We start from the raw sequence: 21,348 nt of genomic DNA on the forward strand, positions 1-21,348 counted from the left end.
TGTTAACTGAGAAAGACAGAGCCAAGCTGGCGAAACTGGAACACAACTCCCAACCATTTATTTATGCTTTTATACAGGGCTGCTTTCTCTTGTCATATATATAGTTTATAGTTCCTCATTAACCTCTCCTGCTTCATGGTCACCTGTGTGAGTGTTTCTGAAGGTACCTGTCTGATTAAAAATAAAAATCCCCGAGCGTTCCCACCTCGCATTCCCTCAGAGCTTGAGGAGATCCCCAGCAGCCGCCTCTGCCGCATCCCCAGAGCTCTGAGCGTGAGTCACCTGGCTCCAAAATCAAACCTTCCCCTTTCAGATCATCTAAATTTGGGTGAGCTTTTAAAACGGTTTTCTTTAAACTTTCATTTCCATCAGTGCCTTTTTTTTTTTCCCCATTGGGAATGACAAAAGTAAATTGGATAGGCCGTTTTAAAGATATTTCTAGTGATAAAAGCATAATTGTGAAAGACTCTCTTCAGAGCTTTCATCCCAGTTATTATGACACAGAATTGCAGAGAGACACATGAATATTTGGGTTCTCGTCTGCAGCAAATCTTTAACCAAACCTCAGTATTTTCAGCCTTTCCCATCACTGTGTTCTGGATGTTCTCACCTCCTTTTGAGAATTGAATCAGCTGCACAGGACGAGTCTCTGCTCATCTGGAAAACACTTAGTCCCTGTATTTTTATTTTTTCATGTACCCAAATATGAAAAAGAAGCTGATTCTGGCTGAGAGGAGGAGGAGGGCAGATGAGCAGTGAAGGCTTTTCCGTGGTGCTGCGGGGTGCGGTGCTGCTGGAGCCATGTCCCCCTCCCGGGCCAGGGAGCCCCCGCTGTCCAGCTGGGATCTGCCTCCTTGACCTGAACTTGTCGCTGCCCTCCCGAGTGCTCATTCCTGCACTGCCTGAAAGCTGGCGCCGAATTCCTCACGTGTGGCCTCAAAACCAGGCATGGACTTCAGGGAAGAGCGAGCCTTGGGTTTCCTCCTGGAAGGGCCTTTCTCGGCTGGCACACAGCGCGGGTTTACTTCTCGGTGGGAATAGAATTGTGTAGAATTCTCTTCTAGAATTCTATTCTACACAAGCCGTGCTTGTGTAGAATTCTGGTGTTTTCCATGGCTGTGGAAATGTGTGAAACCCTAAAATCGGGGAGGATGGTTGGTGCTGGGGAAAGGATCCTGTCCCGGTGCAGCTGCTGAATTGGAACAGTTTCTGCCTCTTGTTACTGGAGCTACAAGACAGGATAATCCAGGGAAGCTTTCCAGCTCCTGCTGAAGCTCCTGCTCCGGGGGAACGGGGCTCATCCACTGCCAAGCCGTGTCTGGTCATAAGACACCACAAAGATAAATTTGCACAAAAGTCTGGGAAAAACGACAACTGAGGACACAACACAGAGTTATTGTGCAGATGTTGTTTTGCAGCTCATCCCACTCGGATGAGGTTTCTCTGTTACCTGCCAGCCTGGGAGAAGCAGCAGCCACGCATTCAGTTCTTGGCCACCATTCTGGGTCTCTGAAATGTTTTCTGTCACTTCCTTCAGAGTCATTTTTGTGCCATCAAAGGAAGGAGCTTAGGTGCAGGATTCTGGACAATTCACTTCTGACCTTTTGAAACAGTAAAGGTGGAGTGAAATCTTCTATCTGTTATATATATATTGTATTTTCTTCCATGGCTTAAAGTGTTAATTCTGCCCATTGAAATGTAATTTTATGGAGCAATATGAGCCGGAGGCAGAATCTTTGCTGCCATCAGGACCCAAATGGTAAATAGGGCCTTTCTCTAATTTGTGGGATGTGCTATAACTCAGTTTGAATGTTGAAAGGAAATGGGCCTCCAGGGGAGTCTGGAGCTCTGTTCATTCAACTTCTAATTAAAGTTTTCCCCTCTCAAATTTCACTTTATTTTCCGGGGCTTTTGCTCCATGATGATTATTAACATGTGTCCCATGGCTAGGAAATCATTACCCCCTTTCCCGGCGCAGCTTTCCCGATCCCTCCTGCAGCAGATGAGCGCTCGGGGCCGCTGCTCGGGGCGGGCGGAGCGGCCGGAGCCGGGGCAGCTGCGAATCCTTCCAGGACACTTTGATCAGATGCTGCTGTCTGCGGACAGGATCCAGTCCAGGATTTCCTCCAGCCTATGCTTCACGTTTCAGGAGCCCAGGCCAACTCTGGCTTCCTATTCCTACTCCAGCAGCCTTATCTTTTTGGGGGCAGGAGTTGTTAGCACAGTTTATCTTGCTCGCTTGGAGTCCTCCCTCGGCTGAGACATGCACTCCGGTGCCGCCTGCCTTTTTCCCCCTCTCTCTCTCTCTTTTACGTTTTCTTCTTGTTGTTTTTCCTTTTAAATGTGTCAAGTGAAGAGTTCCTCTTCCCCCCTCTCCCTTTCCCCTCCAAAGAACCACCCTCCAGTTCATTAAAACGCTGGGAACTCTTTTGCTCCTGCACCAGAGGGGAGAGCGAACCTGTGCCTGCATGCGCGCGCGTGTGTAAAATAGACCCAAAAAATGTCCATGAACAGCAGGAAAAGTTCTGGGAGACCGTCCTACTACTACCGACTGCTCCGGAGGTCGCGACTGCAGAGACAGCGAAGCAGATCCCGCAGCCGGAACAGGCTTAGCCGGGGTAATTGCGAGCTCTTTCCTTGCCGCGCTCAGCCCGCTGCCCTAGGTAGGTGAGGATGAGGAGGGGCTCTGCACCAGGTCAGTGTGCGAGGGACTGGGGCCAGCCTGGCTGCTCTGAGCCCCGTGTGCTGCCGCTAAGCCCGGCTTTGCAGCTAACTCTGCGGTTTGTGCCATGGAGGGAACGAGATGCTGCTTCCCCGAGGTGTTTGGAGGCCTCAGTGATGCTTGCAGAGCTTTGGAGAGCCGTGCTTTGGAGGTGGTGTCTCTGCAGAGGTGTATGGCTGGAACTTCTTGTTCTTCTCGAGCCGAGTGTCACCAGGGGGTTGAGATGACAAAGCTGAGAGCAGTTTAGGGGTAGGATTTTCCAAAGAGCCTGAAGATTGTGCTCCTGAGGCATTGCAGAAACCTGTGGGACTTGAAGCCCCAAATCACTTTGCACTTTTAAAAATCCTGTTCTAAAAGGCCTTATTTGTCCTCATCAGCAGGAGGGAGGTCCACTGAGGGATGTTTCTGTAGGGCACAGGCAGCCCATTCCTTCTACTGGAGGCAGCAACTGACCCAGTTGCATTTTTAAAACAAGCTGTTCTGCCTTTCTCTTTCTTCTACTGTGAAATAACTGTTTATTGGTTCTTTTCCCTGTCGTTAAAGCAGCCAAAAAGTGGGAGTATGTGAGTGTTTTCCTATTGAATTTTTTCAGAAAGGAGGGGAGAGGGTTGTGTTTGCCCTGCAGTCTGGCAGTCCTCGTGTATTTATCATGCTGTGAGCCTAATCAGAGCCATTAACTGAAAAGATTTCCCTTTTTCTTGTTATTGTGTGAATAAAAAGCACAACTGCAGCTTTACATCAGGTGTCTGTGCAAATCCAGGCTTGGACTTGTCTCAATGGAGTTAATTCTGATTTATGAAGCAGATTTTAAACTTTACTCTTGCAGTGCAAGATTTAGCTCAGTGCAATGTCCTCTTTCCTCTTTTCCTGGCACTCAGGACGATTTTAAGGATTTTGAATCATTGCTGAGAAAACAATAGGAAGCTAAATCAGTCCCTGAGCTTCAGTTTTTCCTTCAGACAGTGGTTTTCTTTGCATGATTTTTTTTGTTGTTTTGCCTGTCAGGGAGGAGTGTTTGTAAACTCCCAAACATGTCCCAGTTCCCTTTCCCTCTTTATTTGTGTGCTGTGCAAAACCAAAATATTTTACTGTCATTTCAGTTACTGTGACAAACTAAATGTGTTCAGTTTCATTTAGGTAACCCAAAGTGAACTTAATGGCATCATTTTTCAGGAACACAAGGAATATCCAGGCAGATTTGATGGAAATGGGAATCAGCCCGAAAGTTTGTAAGAAATTGGATTTGAACCAGCTGAAATCTTGTTGCTGTTGATCTCTCCTGGAGTATTTTGTGTTGTCTGTGGGATCCTTGCCTCTCACCAGTGGCTGATCTCCTCTTATCTGTACATCTGAAAGGGATTTGCAAAGCTGGATGAGAATTTTCTCTTTATTTTTGATCTGTTTTTGTTGTGCAGTGGTGGTGTCACACAGCCAGGCCACACAGCAGGTCAGAGGGGGCTTGTCCAGGCTGGGCAGGGTGATTGGAAGTGCTGGAATAATGCAGCAGGAATACTTTCCTTAACAGTTTTGATGAACTGTAGGGGTCTGGGGGCTGTGGAAAATGCAGAAATCAGAAGGAGGTTCTGGATATTGGGGTTGATGTAATGTTGAATTCAAACCCTGCAAGTCTGGAGGAAGGAGGGAGCTGAGGCCCCCTCCCCAAAGGCTGATCCACAGTGGAATTTCTGGGATTCTCAGAGATCAGGGGATCCTTGGGGGGAGGTTACCATAAATTCAGGCAGATTGAAGTTACTTCACAGGAATTGGCAGTGTCTGCTTTGCCACGTGTGTGTCCCAGACATCCTCTTGGCAGTTTTTGCACTCTGCAGTCTCTGGACCCTTTGCCAAGATCCCCCCAGGGCTCAGGTGAGCCTGTGGCTCTGCTGGAGGGGCTGTGATACCTGCAAGTTGATCTTTTCCAGGGGATGTCACTTCAGCAGATGCTTTTGGACAGGGAGCCTGCTGGGGGTCAGGCAATCCTTACACATTTACTGGGGAGGAGGAGATCTCTGCTGGCACAGGATCCCTGTCCCTGTGTGGGACCATTCCCTGGGCTCCATCCATCCCAGATGATGAATGCCTGGGCTGGAGCTGAGGCTGGAGCACCAGGAATCTGAGGTGCTGCCTTTGCTGTGAGTCAGAGCCCTCTTCCAGCCCCCCGGCTTTCTGTCCATCAGGCTCTGAGCACACAAAAGTCGTGTTTGAAAACATGTATTTATCTACTGCCACAGCCCACTCTCCCCCCAGTGGCAATGCCACCACCCACACCTGACACTGCTGCTGCTGCCAGCCCTTGGTGGGGATGGAGGGACAGATCCCATCCTGCCCCAGGAACAGCAGGAAAAGTCAGGCTGGGGTTGCACAGCTCTGGGAGGGCTGAGACCCAGTTTGGGAAATGGGTTTTGCTTCCTGAGGCACAGAGAGAGCCACTCCCTCAGGAAAGAGCTGCTGTGGTGCTTCCAGCTGGGCAAAGTGAGCAGAGTTTGCATTTTCTGTGCAAGGATCTGAGGGAGGGAGGGGGGAGCTTTGTGTTGGGACTCCAGATGGAGCCAGCCTGCTTCAGTGTGCAGAAAAATGTCCAGGACTTGGAGCTGTTGGCAGAGACAGCAGCTTGTTCAATGGTTCATGTGATGGCACCCTCTGTTCTGGAGCTCTCTGGTCAGCCCTGGTGCCTTGAACACATCCATCACATGTCAGTGTGTTTGTCACTGTGCCCCTTTGGGAGGCCCAGGCTGGAATGTCTGGCCAGTGGCACTGGTGGGGAGGGCAAAGCCAAGCAGGAGGGGAAGGCTGCTCTGAGGAGGCTGATGAGGTCCTGCCTCCAGCACACTCCAGCCTGTTTGGGAGTGGGTAAAGCAGACAGGCTTCACTGCACTGGAAATCTCTGCTGGAAGGAGGACAGTGCCTGAGACCCCCAGCTCTGCTCTCCACAGAGAGTCAGCACATGCTGCAGGTAAACATTAGCTAGATAAAAAAATCTACCTGCAGAACCCCTGGAGCATCTGTTCAGCTCAGAGATGTGTGGGACTGTGGGAGGAATCATGGCAGTAATTATAATTACTCCCAGATGACCCATCTGATGTAGTGGAAGGTACTTGGGAGGCAGAGAGGGGAGAAGGAGAATTTTCAGTGACAGCAGCACCTGCTTGTGGCTGCACTTGGGTCCGTGGCTTTCTTCAGGATCCCTCCCTGCTTCTCCTTACTCATGGACACAATGAAGGAATGGGGGTCAGTGGGAAGTGTTCTGAAAATTCCCTTTGCTGACAGAAACGCTCACGGTGCTCCATTCCCAGTCCCATCTCTGAGCCAAATGCAGCTTTGGCTTCAGGGCTTTCTTGTGTAAAACTCAGCAGGAAATCAGCTGGCATCAAAGCCCTGAGAATCTGAGAACACCGGAGTTCCTGATCTTGAAGGTTTAGTGTTCCTGATCCTTCTGCCTCTGTCAGCCTCAAACATAAATGCCTTGCTCTGTGTTCTGTTTATCACAGATGCTTTTCAAGGTGTTTTATGAAAAGGATTTTTATTAAACAGACTTTCTTCTTCCTTTCCTTTGATGGCTGCTGTGAAGAGAAAACTGACTGATCTTCAGCAAAACCCAGAATTTCAGTGCATTGAACACTGAGCTGGGAGGCCAGGGTCAGGCTGGGTTTTTTTCTCAGCACAGGCTATTCAGATGCACATCTGTTGAAAACAGCTGGAATTTAGTCTTTGTCTCTCCGTTTGATGAAATCAAAACCTTTTAAGTGATAAATGGGAGATCAGCTTATACCCAAATAATCAATACCTTGGAGGTTGGGGCACTCGCCTGGGACAAGGGAAGCAGTGACTGGAAAATTGTCCCAGCATGTCCCAGAGTGACATAACAACTAAGGAGGTTTTATTATATTTAAAGCCAACTGAAATTGCACTCACCTCTCACTAATCTTTCCTAGCTGAAAATCTGTTCTGCAGCACGCTAACAAAAAGTGGTATTGGACAAGGAATGCCAGGTGGAATTTCTCCCTTTCCACCTCTGCAGGGCTTTGTTTTTCATTTAAGGGCTGGGAGCAGGCAAGTGAGGAGCCCAGTAATAAATATTAGCAATAGGCTTGGGTTGTTTTGTTTTTTTTTTTTTTTTTCCAAGGGTGGTGTCTTTTAAATGCCAGGAAAAGGGGACCTTCCTGCTTTGCACTTTTTAATGATCATTGCTTTGTTTTTCAAGTCTCTTTTATGGCATTTTCTGTTTCACCACAGAAGTCTTGCAGTCTTTCATTGAAATTTTAACAGCATGGCTGACAGATGCCCATAGAAAAGATATGCAAAATGTTTAAAGCTGTGCTGTTTATAGGAAATATTCACTGGCAGCTGTGCTATTTTTAGCACCAGTGCTCCAGCTGAGACTTTGCTGTGTTTGTTCAATGCTTCATTGTCTAGTAAAAATCGAGACTAAATTTAATGACTTGGGAAGTGGTGTGTGATGGAGGAATTCTGGAATTGTTTTGATATTAAACAATGCTTAAATCTCAGAATCCCTTTAATAAGCAAAAATTTAGAGTGAATTTATTGCAGGCAAATTTACTGGACTGGCCCTTCAGCAGGAAGGGAGGCAGCAGTGCCTCGACTCCCTTTGCTCCTGCAGCAAACCCTGACCTGCCCCACCTCCTCCAGAAATGCAGGAACATCCACACTCAGTGAGTGTTCCCTGTGAGGAATTCCTGCGAGATCAAAAACGAATCAAGTTGTAAAAGTTCCCCTGGGAAACCCCAGTGGGAATCTCTGAGGAGCACTGTCGCTTTTTGCTCATCTCTTCCTTTATCTCTGTTTCCAGCCCTCTCCTCCTGGTAGTCCCATCCTTTTCCCCTGGCTGTGTTCCTGAGAGGGGTTGACTGCTCTGAAAGGAATTAAGTAGCAGATTTGCTCTCGAGTAATGCAGAATGAGTTTTTATCTACAAGCTGTGGGTACTAAATGAGAAAGAGGTTAAAAACCCTGGTCTGAGTCCAAACTAGAATTGCTTCCAAAAACACACTTCGAGGGGTTTCAGCAGACTTTTCATGATCACTCATGTATTAGAGTAAGTTTGTCTCCTTACAGCTGTGGCAGTCCAAACAATTTAGACACAGAGCTGCCTTTTAAAGCTTTTAAACCTGTATTTCCCTTGAAGGTCTTCTAGTGTGCCACTAATCCCCTAAGTTATTGCACTGAAGGCACTCTCTAATCCTTTAATTCACTCTGCTCTCAGTAGAGATGGGAACGAGCAGGGTCAGGGAATGTTCTCATTTGGGCTTTATCAGTTTTGCTTTTTTCACTCAGACACTACTGAGGGTCGTTTGCTTCCCTTTGCAGCACTCCAGAGAATGTTTGAGAGTCAGTCACTAATTGTTTGTGTGTTTGTGTATGTGCTTGTGAAAGAAGGTGCACAGAACTCCCGACTCCTGTCACTGCTTTGTGCAGCCTCAGGCTCAGGCTTTTACACTGAGTTCCCTCAGGTCCCTTTGGGAATCAGAGGATGGAAAAATGGATGGCTTTTTGAGAACTGTGAACCATTCCCCATCTAGAGCTGGTGAGGGTCAAGGAGCAGTGTCAGCCACAGGTAATTTCTGGAAGCTTTTTGCCCTCAGACCTACACAAAAGAGAGATTCTGACTAATGTTTCTTTGGTGCTGAAGGTAAAGCTTTGAGGTGATGAGCAATGCCAGACAAGTGTTGTGGTTTTACTAATAAGCATAAACTCTAAAAAGACTTGTTAGAGCAACACATGGCCTGAATTTTGCAGGTTTGTGCTGCCCATTGGATTTTTCCTTGCATGAGGGGCATGTTTTTATTGTAGGTCTGGCTTGGAGAGCCAGGCTGGGACCACGAGCAGCTCCCAGAGGCTCATTAGGAATCCCAGGCTCTCACACTGCTCCAGAAGTTCATCTTAAGTTGAGCATTGAAGCATTCAATTGGAGGAAAAACATGCCCTGCAATTGTCTTGGAGAACACTGACAGGAATAAAGACAACCAAAGCTTTGCTTCGTTAACATTTGCACTGAAAGAGGAATCCTCAGATGCTGAGCACTTCATGTTTCCTTTTGAAGGAACCGATTTATGTGAAGTGCAAGTTTCTTTTGTACCTTACATGTTCATATTTTTGGTTTCTTACAGCATTTCTGCATCACTGATTTTCTTTTAGAGTCAGAGATCAAGCCTGGGCTTGTTCTGAAGTACCCAAATGTGCTAATAGGGGGACTGGTGTAAAATTTGGCATCTGGAGTTAAATTACAGGATGCTTCTTAAGCTTCTTGGTTTCTATAGGAACAAGTAATAGTCATCCTTCATGATTAAGCAGTGTCCATGGTAACCAAACGAGCAAGTTTTAAATGAAAGATATTTTCCCTTTACATTTTTAGCAGTCAAAGGTTACCAATTATTACCTTTATACCCTTAGACAGGAACACATTTTGATGGGGCTGGTGTGTTTGAAGTGAGAACATTTGGTGTTCATTTACATAACTCTGCTTCTAGGATCAGCTAAAAGTCGGGTGAACACCAAAATAAAATTTCAGAGAGTGGGGTGGGGTGCATTAACCTCCCCAGGAGGGTGGATGTTGGTCACTAAATTGCTGGATTGTTCTGCAGGGTTGCAGTGTTGCTGTTCAAGTGCCCATTTGCTCCTCAGAGTGACTGCAGGGCAGTTCTGGAGGGAGAAATTCCAACACAGATCCGGCATATTTTTTAGGATGGAAAATGCAAATGTCAGTGTTGGTGTAGGTAAGAACATTCTCCTGCTCCCTCCTGTTTCAAAAATAGGTTGGGAAGTGAAAACACGACTGGTTTTTAATGTTTCTTGTCTCTCCTTGGCACTGGTGTTGTTTGCTTGAAAACTGCAGAGTGAGTGTGCAGCTGCCACCTGCGAGTGTTTGCAGAGCAGGTTTGTGGGAGAGGAGCAGAAATACCCACCCACCCCCAGAGGAAATAAAAGGATCAGTCACAATAAATTAGGATTTACATTCCAGAACTTCTAATAGTGAAACAATTGCTAAGAGAGTCTGAGCAGGCAGAGCAGAGATGGATGGGGAGCAGCAGTGAGCAGGGATGGGTTCTCAGCAGTGCTTTGGGCACGGGGGGCATTGCCCAGGTGTGCAGAGCTGCTGTGCCTGACACAGCTGTGCACACACTCACATCCACACACAGCAAAGGCACATCTGTGGAAAGAATACCACTCATTTTATAGGCATTGTCTTCTGTTAATGCCTGTTGAAGTGCAGGAGACTTGTTTCTGTTTGCTGCATTAATGTTTGGAAAATCCCTCTCAGCTATCCCTAGCCCTGTCCCTGATCCTAAGCCTCCCTGCCTTGAACTGGGAGAAGAGCAGTGGTTCCAGACTTTGCTGTCACTGCTGCTTTCAGTTGCTTCCTCGTGACAGATACTGTATTTTGGGGGGTACCAAAAATCACTGCCATCCATTACTTAAAATCCAGTTTTCTTCTGCGTTTGCAGTGAAACTGTCTCCTGAATGGCCAGTGTTAAATCCCAACCTCCTGCTTTTCTGAGCAGAGTTAAAGTTCCTTGGCTGTTGAGACAAGCTGAGGTGGGTGAGCAGGCTCTGGACATTGAGACTCTCTGAGGCTGCTCTGAAAGCCACATGCACCACGTGAAATTCAAATCTTAATGTTTGGTCTATTATGCAGATGGATGGGAACAGAGATACGTGTGTGACCCCATTTATCTCTCTAATGAAGTGCCATCAATAGAACATCTGTTTCTTTGCTGTAGAAGATGAAACCTCTGATGAATCATGCTTATAAATTAAGTATTTATTTATTTAATTTGCATTTCACCAGTACAGACCTGTTCCAGCAGCCACCGTGCACGGCTGGAAAAATGGCCTGGGAATTAACTGTGTGAAGTTTCCATTTCTCCTGAGGGTGCTTCATGTGAAGGGAGCTGTTCTGGCCTGCTGAGCTGTCCAGGTCACTCCTGGGGGAAGTCCCCAACCAACCCTCAGAGGCAGGGGACAGAGCCAGCCCTGTCCTGGTGTGCCCAGGTGACACCTGCAGAGACAGGGACAGGAATTGCAGAGTATGGAAGTTTCTCCTTGCCCTCAGATTGCCTCTGTGGATGAAGTGCTGCAAGAAAGCTCGTGGTGCCAGAGCAGAATCTTTGCAGGAAGGTTCAGCGTGATGGATGAGCCTAATTTAAATCTCCCCAGAGCTGACTCCTTGTTCTCCACACTCCGTGTTGCTTGTCTTTATCATCACATGGGAGGATGCTGGTGTTCCACTTCACTTTATCATCCTTTCCACTTTAACCAGGGTATTGGCAGTCACCACAATCTGGCCCCCAACCAGGATGGAATTTCAGCTTTTTCTGATGTATTTTTTAAGTCTGAGCTTGATTTCAATTTCACCCTGGAGAAAAGGCTCCTAATGATATGCCGTTAGCAGAGGAGGAATTTGTTCTGTGGATATCATAGCAGAGGAAGATAAATATCATACATATTTTATTTTAGAGACTAATAATGAAAGAATAAAAATACCAGATATATATACACATATCTAGTTAAAAAATACCAGACAGTAAAATGGAGTTTGTACTACAGGCTGCTCAATCAGCATGATTTACTGTTTATCTTTAGAAAGTTATTATATTATAATATTATATTCTAATATTTAGAATATTCTGTCCCTGGCACCAGGTCTGGGGACCTGCAGCTGTGCCTGGTGCACACTGATCTGTTCTGGTCTCCAGGCTTGTAGCACTCAGAAGCTGCTGTATTTTCAGCTCTCTCACAGTGAGAATTACCTCAGCTTTCCCTTCTCATTAGTGCCGTTCTCTTCTTTCCCTTTTGCCCTCGCAGAGGGATTTTCCCTCGACAAATAGGTTTAATCTGTCTCCTCAGGTAAAGGATGTGTTCCACCTGGATTTCTGGGGGGCAGGACTTGCCCTGGGTGCCTGTCAGAGTGCCCGGCTGTGCTGGGGTGGCTCCAGAGCAGGGAAAGTGCTGGCAAAGCTCAGGGAAAGCGCAGGGAAAGCGCAGGGAAAGCGAAGGGAAAGCTCTCTTAACTGCACTGACCATCAGGTGACCCAGCAGCCGAAGCACAGCTGGAGAATTCCCAGCTGCAGCTGGGCCGGGGCTGGAGCGCTTGGGCAGCCAAGGGCCACCAGCTCCATCTAGTGAGGCACCTGTCACACACATCCCGCTGCTGCAGGGGCTCATCCCGGCCCTGGGGCATGGAAATCCCACCCGAGCTCTCCTGCAGAGAAGGGGATGAGGCAGCAGGCAGCCAGAGCCCGCAGAAAGTCAAGAGAAGAGTCTTTTTTTTCATCAAAAAGCACCGTGGCAGCTGCTGGGAGAAGAGTTCTCTTACTGGGTAATAGAGAAAATAGAGGAATAGATACATATCAAGTACTCAGAAAAATAGCAGGGCTTTTTTCAGTACTAGATACAAGAGCCATTAATAGCACTGGCTCAGGAGCAGGATGAGGAATATTAAATCCATGATATCCAGGAACCTGACACAGAGATGAGGGGAGATCCATTAAAGTGCACAGCGTGCTGTGGCAAAGGTCAGTGTCACTCCAAATCATTATTTAACAAAGAAAAAGCTCTTCTTTCAAGAGTTCTTAGTCCCACTTTGAGAGAAGATGGTAACAGATTTTAGCTGAGGGGAGCAGTTTTCACTGATGTGAAACCATCAGTGTGTTCTGATGTTTTCTGGGATTTGTTTTCTGTATTCCAGCCACTTCTACCAAGGCTCTTCAGTTCACACAACCGTCCCAGCCACCATTCTTGGAGCTGCAGAGATTTGTGTGGCTCTAAGTGGTGCTTCAGGTGCAATTTGCTGCTTTTAGGCAGGGGCACAGTCATCAGAGACACACTGAATGTGGTGCTTTTGTACCACTGAAGTCACCTGTGGGGGAAACAAAGGCACTGGTAAGAAGCTGGATCAGTTTGGTGTCATTGCCGTGGGGAGAATTAACTGTAGGCATAGACTTAGTTGTTTAATTCAAAGTATTTGGTGCCAGAGTGTAGCCCAGAAGGCAAGTAATGATCCCAATTTATTTTTTTGTTCTGTATGTAAACAGTTAGATAAGGGAGAGGGGTTTTTACAAGCTGTAGTTCTCTAGACAGTGTCCTTAATTGTCTGGAAAGGTCATGAGAGCATGAGAAAATGTGAAACTATTTCTGCTTGGAGCATGAAATGACTGGGGAGTAAATCAGTGATTCTGATGTGGAAGAGTTGTGGGTACAGCCAGGGGGATTGCTGGGCTTTATGGAAGTTTATGAATGTTTAAGCCAGAGATTCTAAGATGTAAAAAGAAATAATTTTATTCTAAGATAAGAAGCAGGGTGCCACAGCTTCCCTTAGCCTGGAGAACGCCCTCTCTGTGTTCATTAGCTTTGCTTTCAGAGGAGTCTGCTTGTTCAGAGGGCACCAGCACCTGCCCTCAACTTCTGCCTCGTGACCATTTTCATTTAAAAGTCTATTTTGCTGCCTAATAAAGGTTTGGCTTTTAATTAATTTTGTATGGTTGTGACATTGCTGTAAGGGATCAGCTGGAATTCACTGTGGGTCAGCAGGGCTCTGGGTGATACATTCCAATAAATACTTCTGCAGGTAGCTGAACCACAAAGGTGGCCCTGCAGCTGCATTCTGATGGGAGCAGGAAGGGCTTTCATAACCTCTCACAGCCTCTTTGGCACTGGAAATCAGACATTTTGGCACCTCTGCTTCCCACTCAAAGTTCTTCATGCCTTGTGAAGAGGAAAGTTGGCTCAGCTCAGTGTTTATTATTTTCTGTCGCTGTCTATTCCGCTTTTTAAAAGTGCCTCTACTCCCTTCTAAATCCCCATTTGGATTCAGACTAAAGATCTGTCTTTTCTCCTGGGCTCCTGTGGCCACCCAAAGCTGTCTGAAATGTAGATTTTTCTGCAGCCTCTCCTGAGTATGTGGAATCACGCTGACATTACAGATCCCTGTTCTCCAGGGATTGTTCTTAATTCATAAATGCTACCATGAGCCACGTCAAATCACTGTCACCGTGCCTCCTCCTCTCCTCTCTCGGCCTTGTAACAAGGACTTATTAGATAATGCAGAAATTAGAGGAATAACACCTAAATTCATTAAGCAATAAAATTAATTCGCGGCCTGTAATTGTACGAGCAGGAGACCGGTAATTCCTGTTCGCTCCGGTTTCACAGAAACTCCACCCTGGCAGGCGCTGGGGCAGCGGCGGTGCCGGGCAGTGCCCGGTGGGGCAGGAGCGGGCGGAGCAGCCTGACATCCCCAGGGCTGCCTGCCGCACCTTTCCCACCGCCTCTTGGCTCTGGAGAGCTCGTAGTTTCCTTCTGGTGAAGTTCTGTTGTGCTCCAAAGTCTCCTTTCCATCGGCACATCCCGCGGCGGGAGCAGGAACCTGCGCTCCTCCTGCCCCGTGTCCCGGTGCTGCTGCCTGCTCTGGCATTCCGGGCATTCTTCCCTTTCTCGCTGCCTCTGATGAAGTCATCACCTCTCCTTCCCTCCTTCCCGGCTCCTTCCCAGTGCCATGGCATGTGCGCTGCTCACCAGCACGGCTTCCTTCTGGTGAGTTCAGGGAGACGATCTCTCCTCGCTGACTTCTCTCCCAGCACTCAGGTTGGACCTCCCTTTCTTGTCTGGAGCTGGAGCAGGTTCTTATCAGGAAATCAACTTGCTGGGAAGTGCCTGCTTGTTTTTATTCCATCCAGCAGCCTCGCTTTGCTTTTGTTCACGCTGTCTCTTCCACTGGCTGATCCCTGGAATTGTGGGGGGGGGGGGGGGGGGGGAGTGTGAAGAGAGATGAATAAACAGGAGTTCATGTATTTTGTTCTCCATAATGAGAGTGTAATCCTGATGATCTCTTGGACTATCTGGGATTCACAGGAGCAGGGGATGCAAATGGAACACCTCACTTGCTAAGTGAAAAGTAAACAGTAGTAACACTTGTTTGTGTGTTTGTTACACGTAACAACCTGCTTGGAGCAGTGTCTGAGAAGTGGCGTCAAAGGAGGCAGTGATGTTGGGTGGGTTAAACAAGAGTTTGGGTGCCAGGAGCTGCTCTCAGCCTGTTCTGCTGCTGCCCTGGAGCCCTGGGGAGATTGCTGTGCTGCTCCATAACGATTCTACAGCATGAAAAACAGGCATGGAAGAGTGGAGTGAGGATTAATTATTCTGTCAGTTCCAGTGCCTCGAATAAGTTAACAAACCAAATGTGTTTATTACTGTACAGAAAGAGTTTCAGAAATACTCATAAGCCCGAGGTCCTAAATTAATGTGCAGTGTTTGCAGTGCTGTGTGTCCTCTTGGCAGTGGGATATGTTCAACTTAAAAACCTCCTGGTGCCTTCCACAGCCAACAACGTGTTGGCCCAGCTGTGTGGGGATAAACTGGGAGAGCTTTCAGGGGCTTGATAATTTCAAGGAAGTTTCTCTTTGAAGATCTTATTCTGCACAGGGGGAGACCCAAAACACTGCAGCCTTCTGTAAATATTTGGAAAAGCAGGAGGCCCTGTTGTTTATTTCTCTCTCTCCTGTGTTGTATAAAGTGGATGAGCTCTGGGCCCTCTGTGCCATTGAGAGGTGACATGGAACTGCCACCATGTCTGTCCAGACAGAGATGGAAGTTCAGGAGAGGTTGGGAGGAAAAGGCCAAAATCAAACACTGAATCTGATCCCTTGAAGCTTGCTTATTTTCTGCACAAGTGGGCAAATTTGACAGAAATCCCAGCAAATGAGGCTGGAATGAGTTTCAGGAGGTGTGTGCTGTCTGTCTGCCCCAGGAGAGGAGAGGAAAGGCAGCCCAGTGTCCCTGAACCTCGCTGGGCAGGGAGAGCTCTCCCTCTCTGTGCCAGCATTCCCAGTGTAACTGTCCATGGCAAGGTGGGACTATTTCCAGTGCCTAACCCAAATGTCTTCTGCTGCAAATGAAGACATTTCTTTCTCAGCCTGTAGTGACTGTGTAGTTTTTATTATTGGCTCACAGTGCCCTTTTCCATGGCCCTGGGCTTGCCATGGCAGCGTGGCTGATGCCAGGCCCTGGGCAGAGTGACCCGGCCTGAGATGGTGCCTCCAGTCCTGAAGAAGTAAAAAGGGCACTTAAACCTTTATATATTCATACTGCTCACCAAGTAAATGCTGTACATTCCTGGAGTTACTAATTTACCTGTAAGCTATTTTTATTAACCTTTAAAACAAACAGCTCCCCCCACATCCCCTCCAACACCCACACCCACCCCTCCTCCTGGTTATTTCTGGTTTCTTACAGAGGGTTTTGTAACATGTCTCTCCTGCAGTGAAACCCACAGTGCTTAAACAAAGCTAAAATGGAGATTTGACTCCAAATATTTAATGAACTGTAAGTTTAATAATTATAGGAGGGTTTAGGTGCTAAGCCAGCTCTGTGTTCGGTCTTGGGTCACAGTGGTGTGCTTGCTGGTTCTTCTTGGGGTATATTTTAATGATGAAGTAAGAAGCTAAGGTGGGGGGCTGTTACCCCTATAGAGGTGCTTTCCCTCAGTGCTGAGCAGTGCGTGGGGCTGGGGAGAACATGGGAAAAGTAATTTCTTGTAGCTGCCTTTCACATAATGCCACCGTTCCTGTTTTCCAGCCAGGTGTGTGAGAAATGCTTTAAACAAGGTTCATTTTTCCGGTCATTAAGAAAATGCAAAGCAGCTTCTTCAGTTGTCATCTCGAGCTCACTTTCAAAATGCTGAAATCAAGTAGTTTCTTTATGACAGTCCAAAACCAAAAGAAGGTTCAAAGGAATGGGGTGGGAGCCTGAATCTTCTGAGAGGATTTTACTGCTTGAGATTCAAAGTGCAGTTTTCTGCAGAGAAGTTGCCCCAGACATTTGAAGGCTCGGCTGGAAGTTGAACTGCTGCTTTGGGCTGGCTGAGTTTCACACAGGTTACATGACAACCAAGGAAGATGTCACTGAGCCAGCACCTCACCCTGTCTATGGCTGGAATCTCAATCTGTTCTTTTGGAATGGTTTGAGACATATGAGGAATTGTTGGGTGGAATCGCTGGTGTTAGTTGTTTCTTACAGTCAGGCTTTGGCACGGCAGAACCTCGCTGAGGAGACAATGTCCATGGAAACGCTTGGCTAAGGAGGACTCTGGAATGGTTTTGGGAAGGGAAGCTTGTTACAAGGTCCAAGCATCACTGAATGGCAGCTTGGAGCTAAATCTGTTTCTCTGAGTTCCATGGTGCTTTTAAAGAGGGTTTGTGAACTGAGGAAACATCACCTTACAATGCTGTAGCTGACCTGTCCTAACATCTTTCTAAATCTCCTCAGTGTTGAGCATAGTTGTTAATTTTGCCTTTTCAGCCCCCTCCCTTCCTTGCCAATGGGGAAGGAGGTAAGTATTCCTACCCTCATTTTATACTTTATCAAAATCAAGATTTAATGATTTTTTCCTGGTTCCAGAGCAAATTGTTAGAGGAATTAGAGAGGTAACTTAAGCATCCTGTGCCTCTGACCCCATTAGCCATTTCCCCAAGGAGGATCAAATCCATGAGTGCACGGATCTGTACTTTGCATATAATTCTCACTCATCTCAATGCAGTTTCTGTTTACTCATCTGCCGACTGGAAATAATGATAATGCCAACCTGCCAGGCATTATCTGAAGCTTACAGTTGTATAAAAATGCTAATTGTTGAAGGCTAAAGTCTTGCTGATGGAACGTTCTTCCAAGCAGCTCCGGGAAATGCGAGTGGAATCCGTGGGGTGGTCACGCTGCCTCATTGACGAGAACATCTCAGAGGGAGACAGCACACTGTGCACGGCCTGCTGGCCCTGCTGGGTGTCCCTGTGCTGCTGGGTTTGTAACTGTCCCTTGTGTTCTGTCCCCCAGAGTCCCCCCCGGAGCGCTGCGGGCAGAGGCGCAGCATGCCCAGCGGCATCTCGGAGAAGAACCCCGCCATGGAGCCCGCGGCCACCACGCCCTTCCGGGTCACGGTCAGTGTCTCCCCTCTCAGCAGAGCTGTGGGATCCTAAGGAGTGGCCTGGGGGGATGCCAGAGGGGAAAGGAACCTGCTCACCCTGGGAGAAGGAGTGCTGCGTGTGAAACTGGCTGCTCACTTGTGTGTAGGGAAATGGGGTGCTGTTAGACACTGTCAGCAGCAAGCAGCTGGCAGATGTGTCCTGGTGGAGCAGTAGGGTTTGAGTGGAGTCTGGAGCTTCACTTGGGAGACTTTCCTGGAGAGGTTTCCTTGGTGAGTCCTGGTGCAGTGTATTCCTGGGTGCATTTACCTGTCTGCAGCTGTACAGTGTGTGCTCACACTCCTACAGAGAGCAAATCTCCTCTGGTGGAACCTGTCATTAACTCACAGGACACCTGCCAAGCTGGGATTGCCCAGAGCCTGGGATCCTGCCCCAGCAGGAGCCTGGAGGAGCCATCCACTTTTTCCATGGCTTCAATCCCTGTGCTTTGAGGTGTCGCTGGTTGTTCTGTGCCATGACTAACAGTGGTTGGGAAGGGCAGTGCTGTGTCCACTGACAGGCAGGAAGAGGGACCCCAGGAATGGGATCTGTCAGTGCTGAGGCCTGGCTGGCACTGCCCGGTGTCAGCACAGTGTGAGGAGCATGAGCACAGAGTCTCCTCCCCACTCCTGCTCACATCAGGTGTCTGCGCTGGCTCTCAGCACACACAGCTGTTTTTATTCAGAGAAGACACAAATGGTCTTGCAGCAGGTTTGCTCCATGCAGGTTTTCTCTGCAGGCCACACCTTCTTTACAGACTCAGCTGCTGCTTACTAAAGTCAGGGAGGCAGAACCAGAATTTCAAAGCAAAGACAATGGTGCAATCTGAAAAAAAATAATATGAGCACACCCAGTTCACCTGAGAACATTTGCATTGGTGAATGAGTCACGATTAGCAGTTTGGACAAGTAGTTTATTTTAGTTCTAGAAATTGCTCTTCCAGCCATTAGAACTTATTGATCTCAGTGAATGAATATCCTTGAACCCTAAACACTACTGCTGGTTGGTGAAAACAGCACAACATGATGGGAAGATCTGGGTTCTTCACAGGGCAGAGGATTTGGGAATATTTTTCTTAATGTCCCTGTAGTCAAAGAAAAGAAAAAGCTGTTTATTCCTTTCCAATGGCATATATCCTGCTTTTTGGGTTTTTAGAGAAGCTATTCCAACTTTGAGCAGCTGGTGGTGGAACAGCTGATGTGGGATGCAGTTCCTTGCTTTAAGCAGCTCTGTTACTCAGTGTGGATTAAATAAGGGCAGCCATCACATGGGTGATACATGACATTTGTCTTCTCTGAGTTCAAACCCAGCCTCATCTCATTTCTCCCCTGCGCCCCCTCCGAGTGTCACTGCATTAATATGAATGGCTTCATTAGGTACAGTTGGTGCTGCTGCCCAGCCTTCAGCAGATGTCTGACTTTAGAAATATATTCTCCCTCACCTTCCTTCATTAACCAGAGGAACATTAGCAGTCAGTCCACTCCAGCCACTGGGAATAGTAATTAGTGCCTTAGTTTAGTGGTAATGGCATTATTACTTTTGAGCCTGCTGTTGTAGGTTTGGAAATTGTAAGCTTTTCATATTTTACAGCTGATTGTTCTTCCCTGACATCTCCATCCTTCTGCTGTTGAGTCTCCAAGGGCCTGGGAAGCTCAGGAGCCATTGGATTCAGCTATTTTGGCAGTGTTGCATTCCCAGATGCTTTATTTCTTTTCAAAACTGGAGCAAACTAGGGTGGAAATTTGGGAACTTCCCTTCCCATACAGAATTCTGCCAGGCAGGTTACAGATAATTGGGCATTGTGGTTTTTGAAAACAAGAGCTCCTGGTAGTTTTTGAATTATAGAATATAAACCTTGAAAATCAAGTCCTATTCTTACCCCTTCTCCTGAAAGAAATTTTTTGTGAAGCTTCTTAAACTTGGAAAAATCTCCTCTAGTCCTGGTTATCTCATGCTGTACAAGAATTATTTTCCATGTAAATCCCTCCCTTCACTTCCGTGCTCTCAGAGCTCTGTATGAGCTGATGCAGAATGAGAAACTCGAGGCTCCAACCCCAGTGAGGCTGGACCTGAGCTGAGGTCCCTTGTCCTGAGGCTGCTCTCAGAGCCAGGTGTTCAGATTTCAGTCTCCACTTGCAGTGGGCAGCAGCTGCTGATGCTGCAGGGCTGGGGACACCAACGTGTCCCTTCTCCATGGCCGTGGTTACGCCTTGCTTTTAGGAGAATGCAGGGAAGCATTTTGCCTCTCTGCACTGAATCCCAAGAACCTGAGGTGTGGGATGGGTTAAACCCGAAGTTTGTGGGGTATTTTGTCAAACTCAGGGGCCAGAAGCTGGGCAAGTCTGCTGAGTGCCAGTGAAACCCCTCGCTGTGCCCACCTTGCAGGGAAGTGCTGCAGGGGAGGATTTGCTGAGGCTCCCTGGGCAGGACTCACTCCCATCCCATCAAGCACTGCCATCTATTGACTCCTTCTGTTAGAGCCCGATTTACTTCATTTTCTGGGAAAATATCCCAGGCCAAGCAAAGTCTAAATTGCCAAAAAACTTGAGGAAGCATCTGCATTCTGTCTTTTACTGGACAGAATTTAGGATTTCTTCCTCCAGCCCTTTCATCCTCAATTCTAGCATTAATAATTTGCTTTCCAGGAGCACCAAAAACCCTTCAGTGCTTCTTCTGGTTGAAGCCACATTGGCCTCAAAAATCCCCCAAAACCACACCAAAACACAGTTTTTCTTCTCCTTGTAACATGAACTTGTTTTCCTGCAGTTTTCCTGCCTGGCTGGGCTTGGTACACAGCTGAATTTGCAGTGATCCATCATAAGCTACTCTTACAGCATTCCTCCATCTATCCTGGTTTTAATCCTTGATAAATGAAGTATTAAATACTAATGGCAGTAAATGGAAACTCCTGGAGAGATAAAGTGATGAGCCCTTCTGCCATTCCTCCTCACTGAACATAATCCTAAATAATGGGATCCCAGTTCAAGCTGATGTGGACAAGATATTGAAGGATTTTTTTTCCCCATGTTTTTGCCTGTGCATAATATGTTTTTGTTTTTTTTTTTTTTGAAAAGCAGTCATGTAATATATATTATAATGATTTCAGAGATTCTTTGGAGAATTTATGCTCCTGTATTATGTGGGGAGTGGAATGGCACTTCCCTCATCATGATCACCCCTCTTTAATTGAAATGTAATTGTTTACTAAACCATTGCAGCTCAAAGGAAAATTACTGTCATTTTGGTCTGTGGCTGCATACATTAAAGTGCCCCTTTTGCAGGGATTGAATTTAAGGAGAATAGGAACATTATCACAGATGATATATAAACATAAAGCCATTATCATTAAACTGTCAGCTGCAACTGACTTTGGGTAACCAGTGCTAGTAGCAGCAAGAAATAGGGAAATTACTTGGAGAATGTATCTGTCAGTTCAGACACCACTTCTGCAACAGGACATGCTTGGAAGCTTTGGGGTTGTGAGCATTTTAGGGATTGGAAGAAAAATGAGGTCGTTCTCAGCCTTTGTTTCCAGTCTCCCTGGTTCTGCTTGGCAGAAATCAGGAGGGCTCACTGGCCCTCAGAGGGGTTTGTCAGGTACCCCAGCACCCACACCTTGCACCCTGAGCATCCTTGGTGGATGGATTTCCAGGCTTTCCACA

The 21,348-nt window shown here is 47.1% G+C and overlaps 1 protein-coding gene across 6 annotated transcripts in view; it reads left to right on the forward strand.

Moving 5' to 3' along the window:
* LOC121337134 (DAB2 interacting protein) overlaps positions 1–21,348 on the forward strand; it is a 158,563-nt gene that overhangs the window by 30,547 nt on the left and 106,668 nt on the right. For 3 of the 6 annotated variants that reach the window (XM_041407002.1, XM_041407006.1, XM_041407004.1), the window contains exons 1-2: positions 2,234–2,663; positions 17,559–17,662. In XM_041407002.1, the coding sequence (XP_041262936.1) occupies positions 2,501–2,663; positions 17,559–17,662 (267 nt within the window). In that variant the 5' untranslated portion in view covers positions 2,234–2,500. Of the gene's footprint in view, positions 1–2,233; positions 2,664–17,558; positions 17,663–21,348 lie in introns of those variants that run through there. The other 3 variants (XM_041407005.1, XM_041407007.1, XM_041407003.1) reach the window with 2 other exon arrangements.

This window comes from Onychostruthus taczanowskii, unplaced genomic scaffold (assembly GCF_017590055.1).
Source record: "Onychostruthus taczanowskii isolate IOZ18803 unplaced genomic scaffold, ASM1759005v1 scaffold25, whole genome shotgun sequence".
NCBI classification, from domain to species: domain Eukaryota; kingdom Metazoa; phylum Chordata; class Aves; order Passeriformes; family Passeridae; genus Onychostruthus; species Onychostruthus taczanowskii.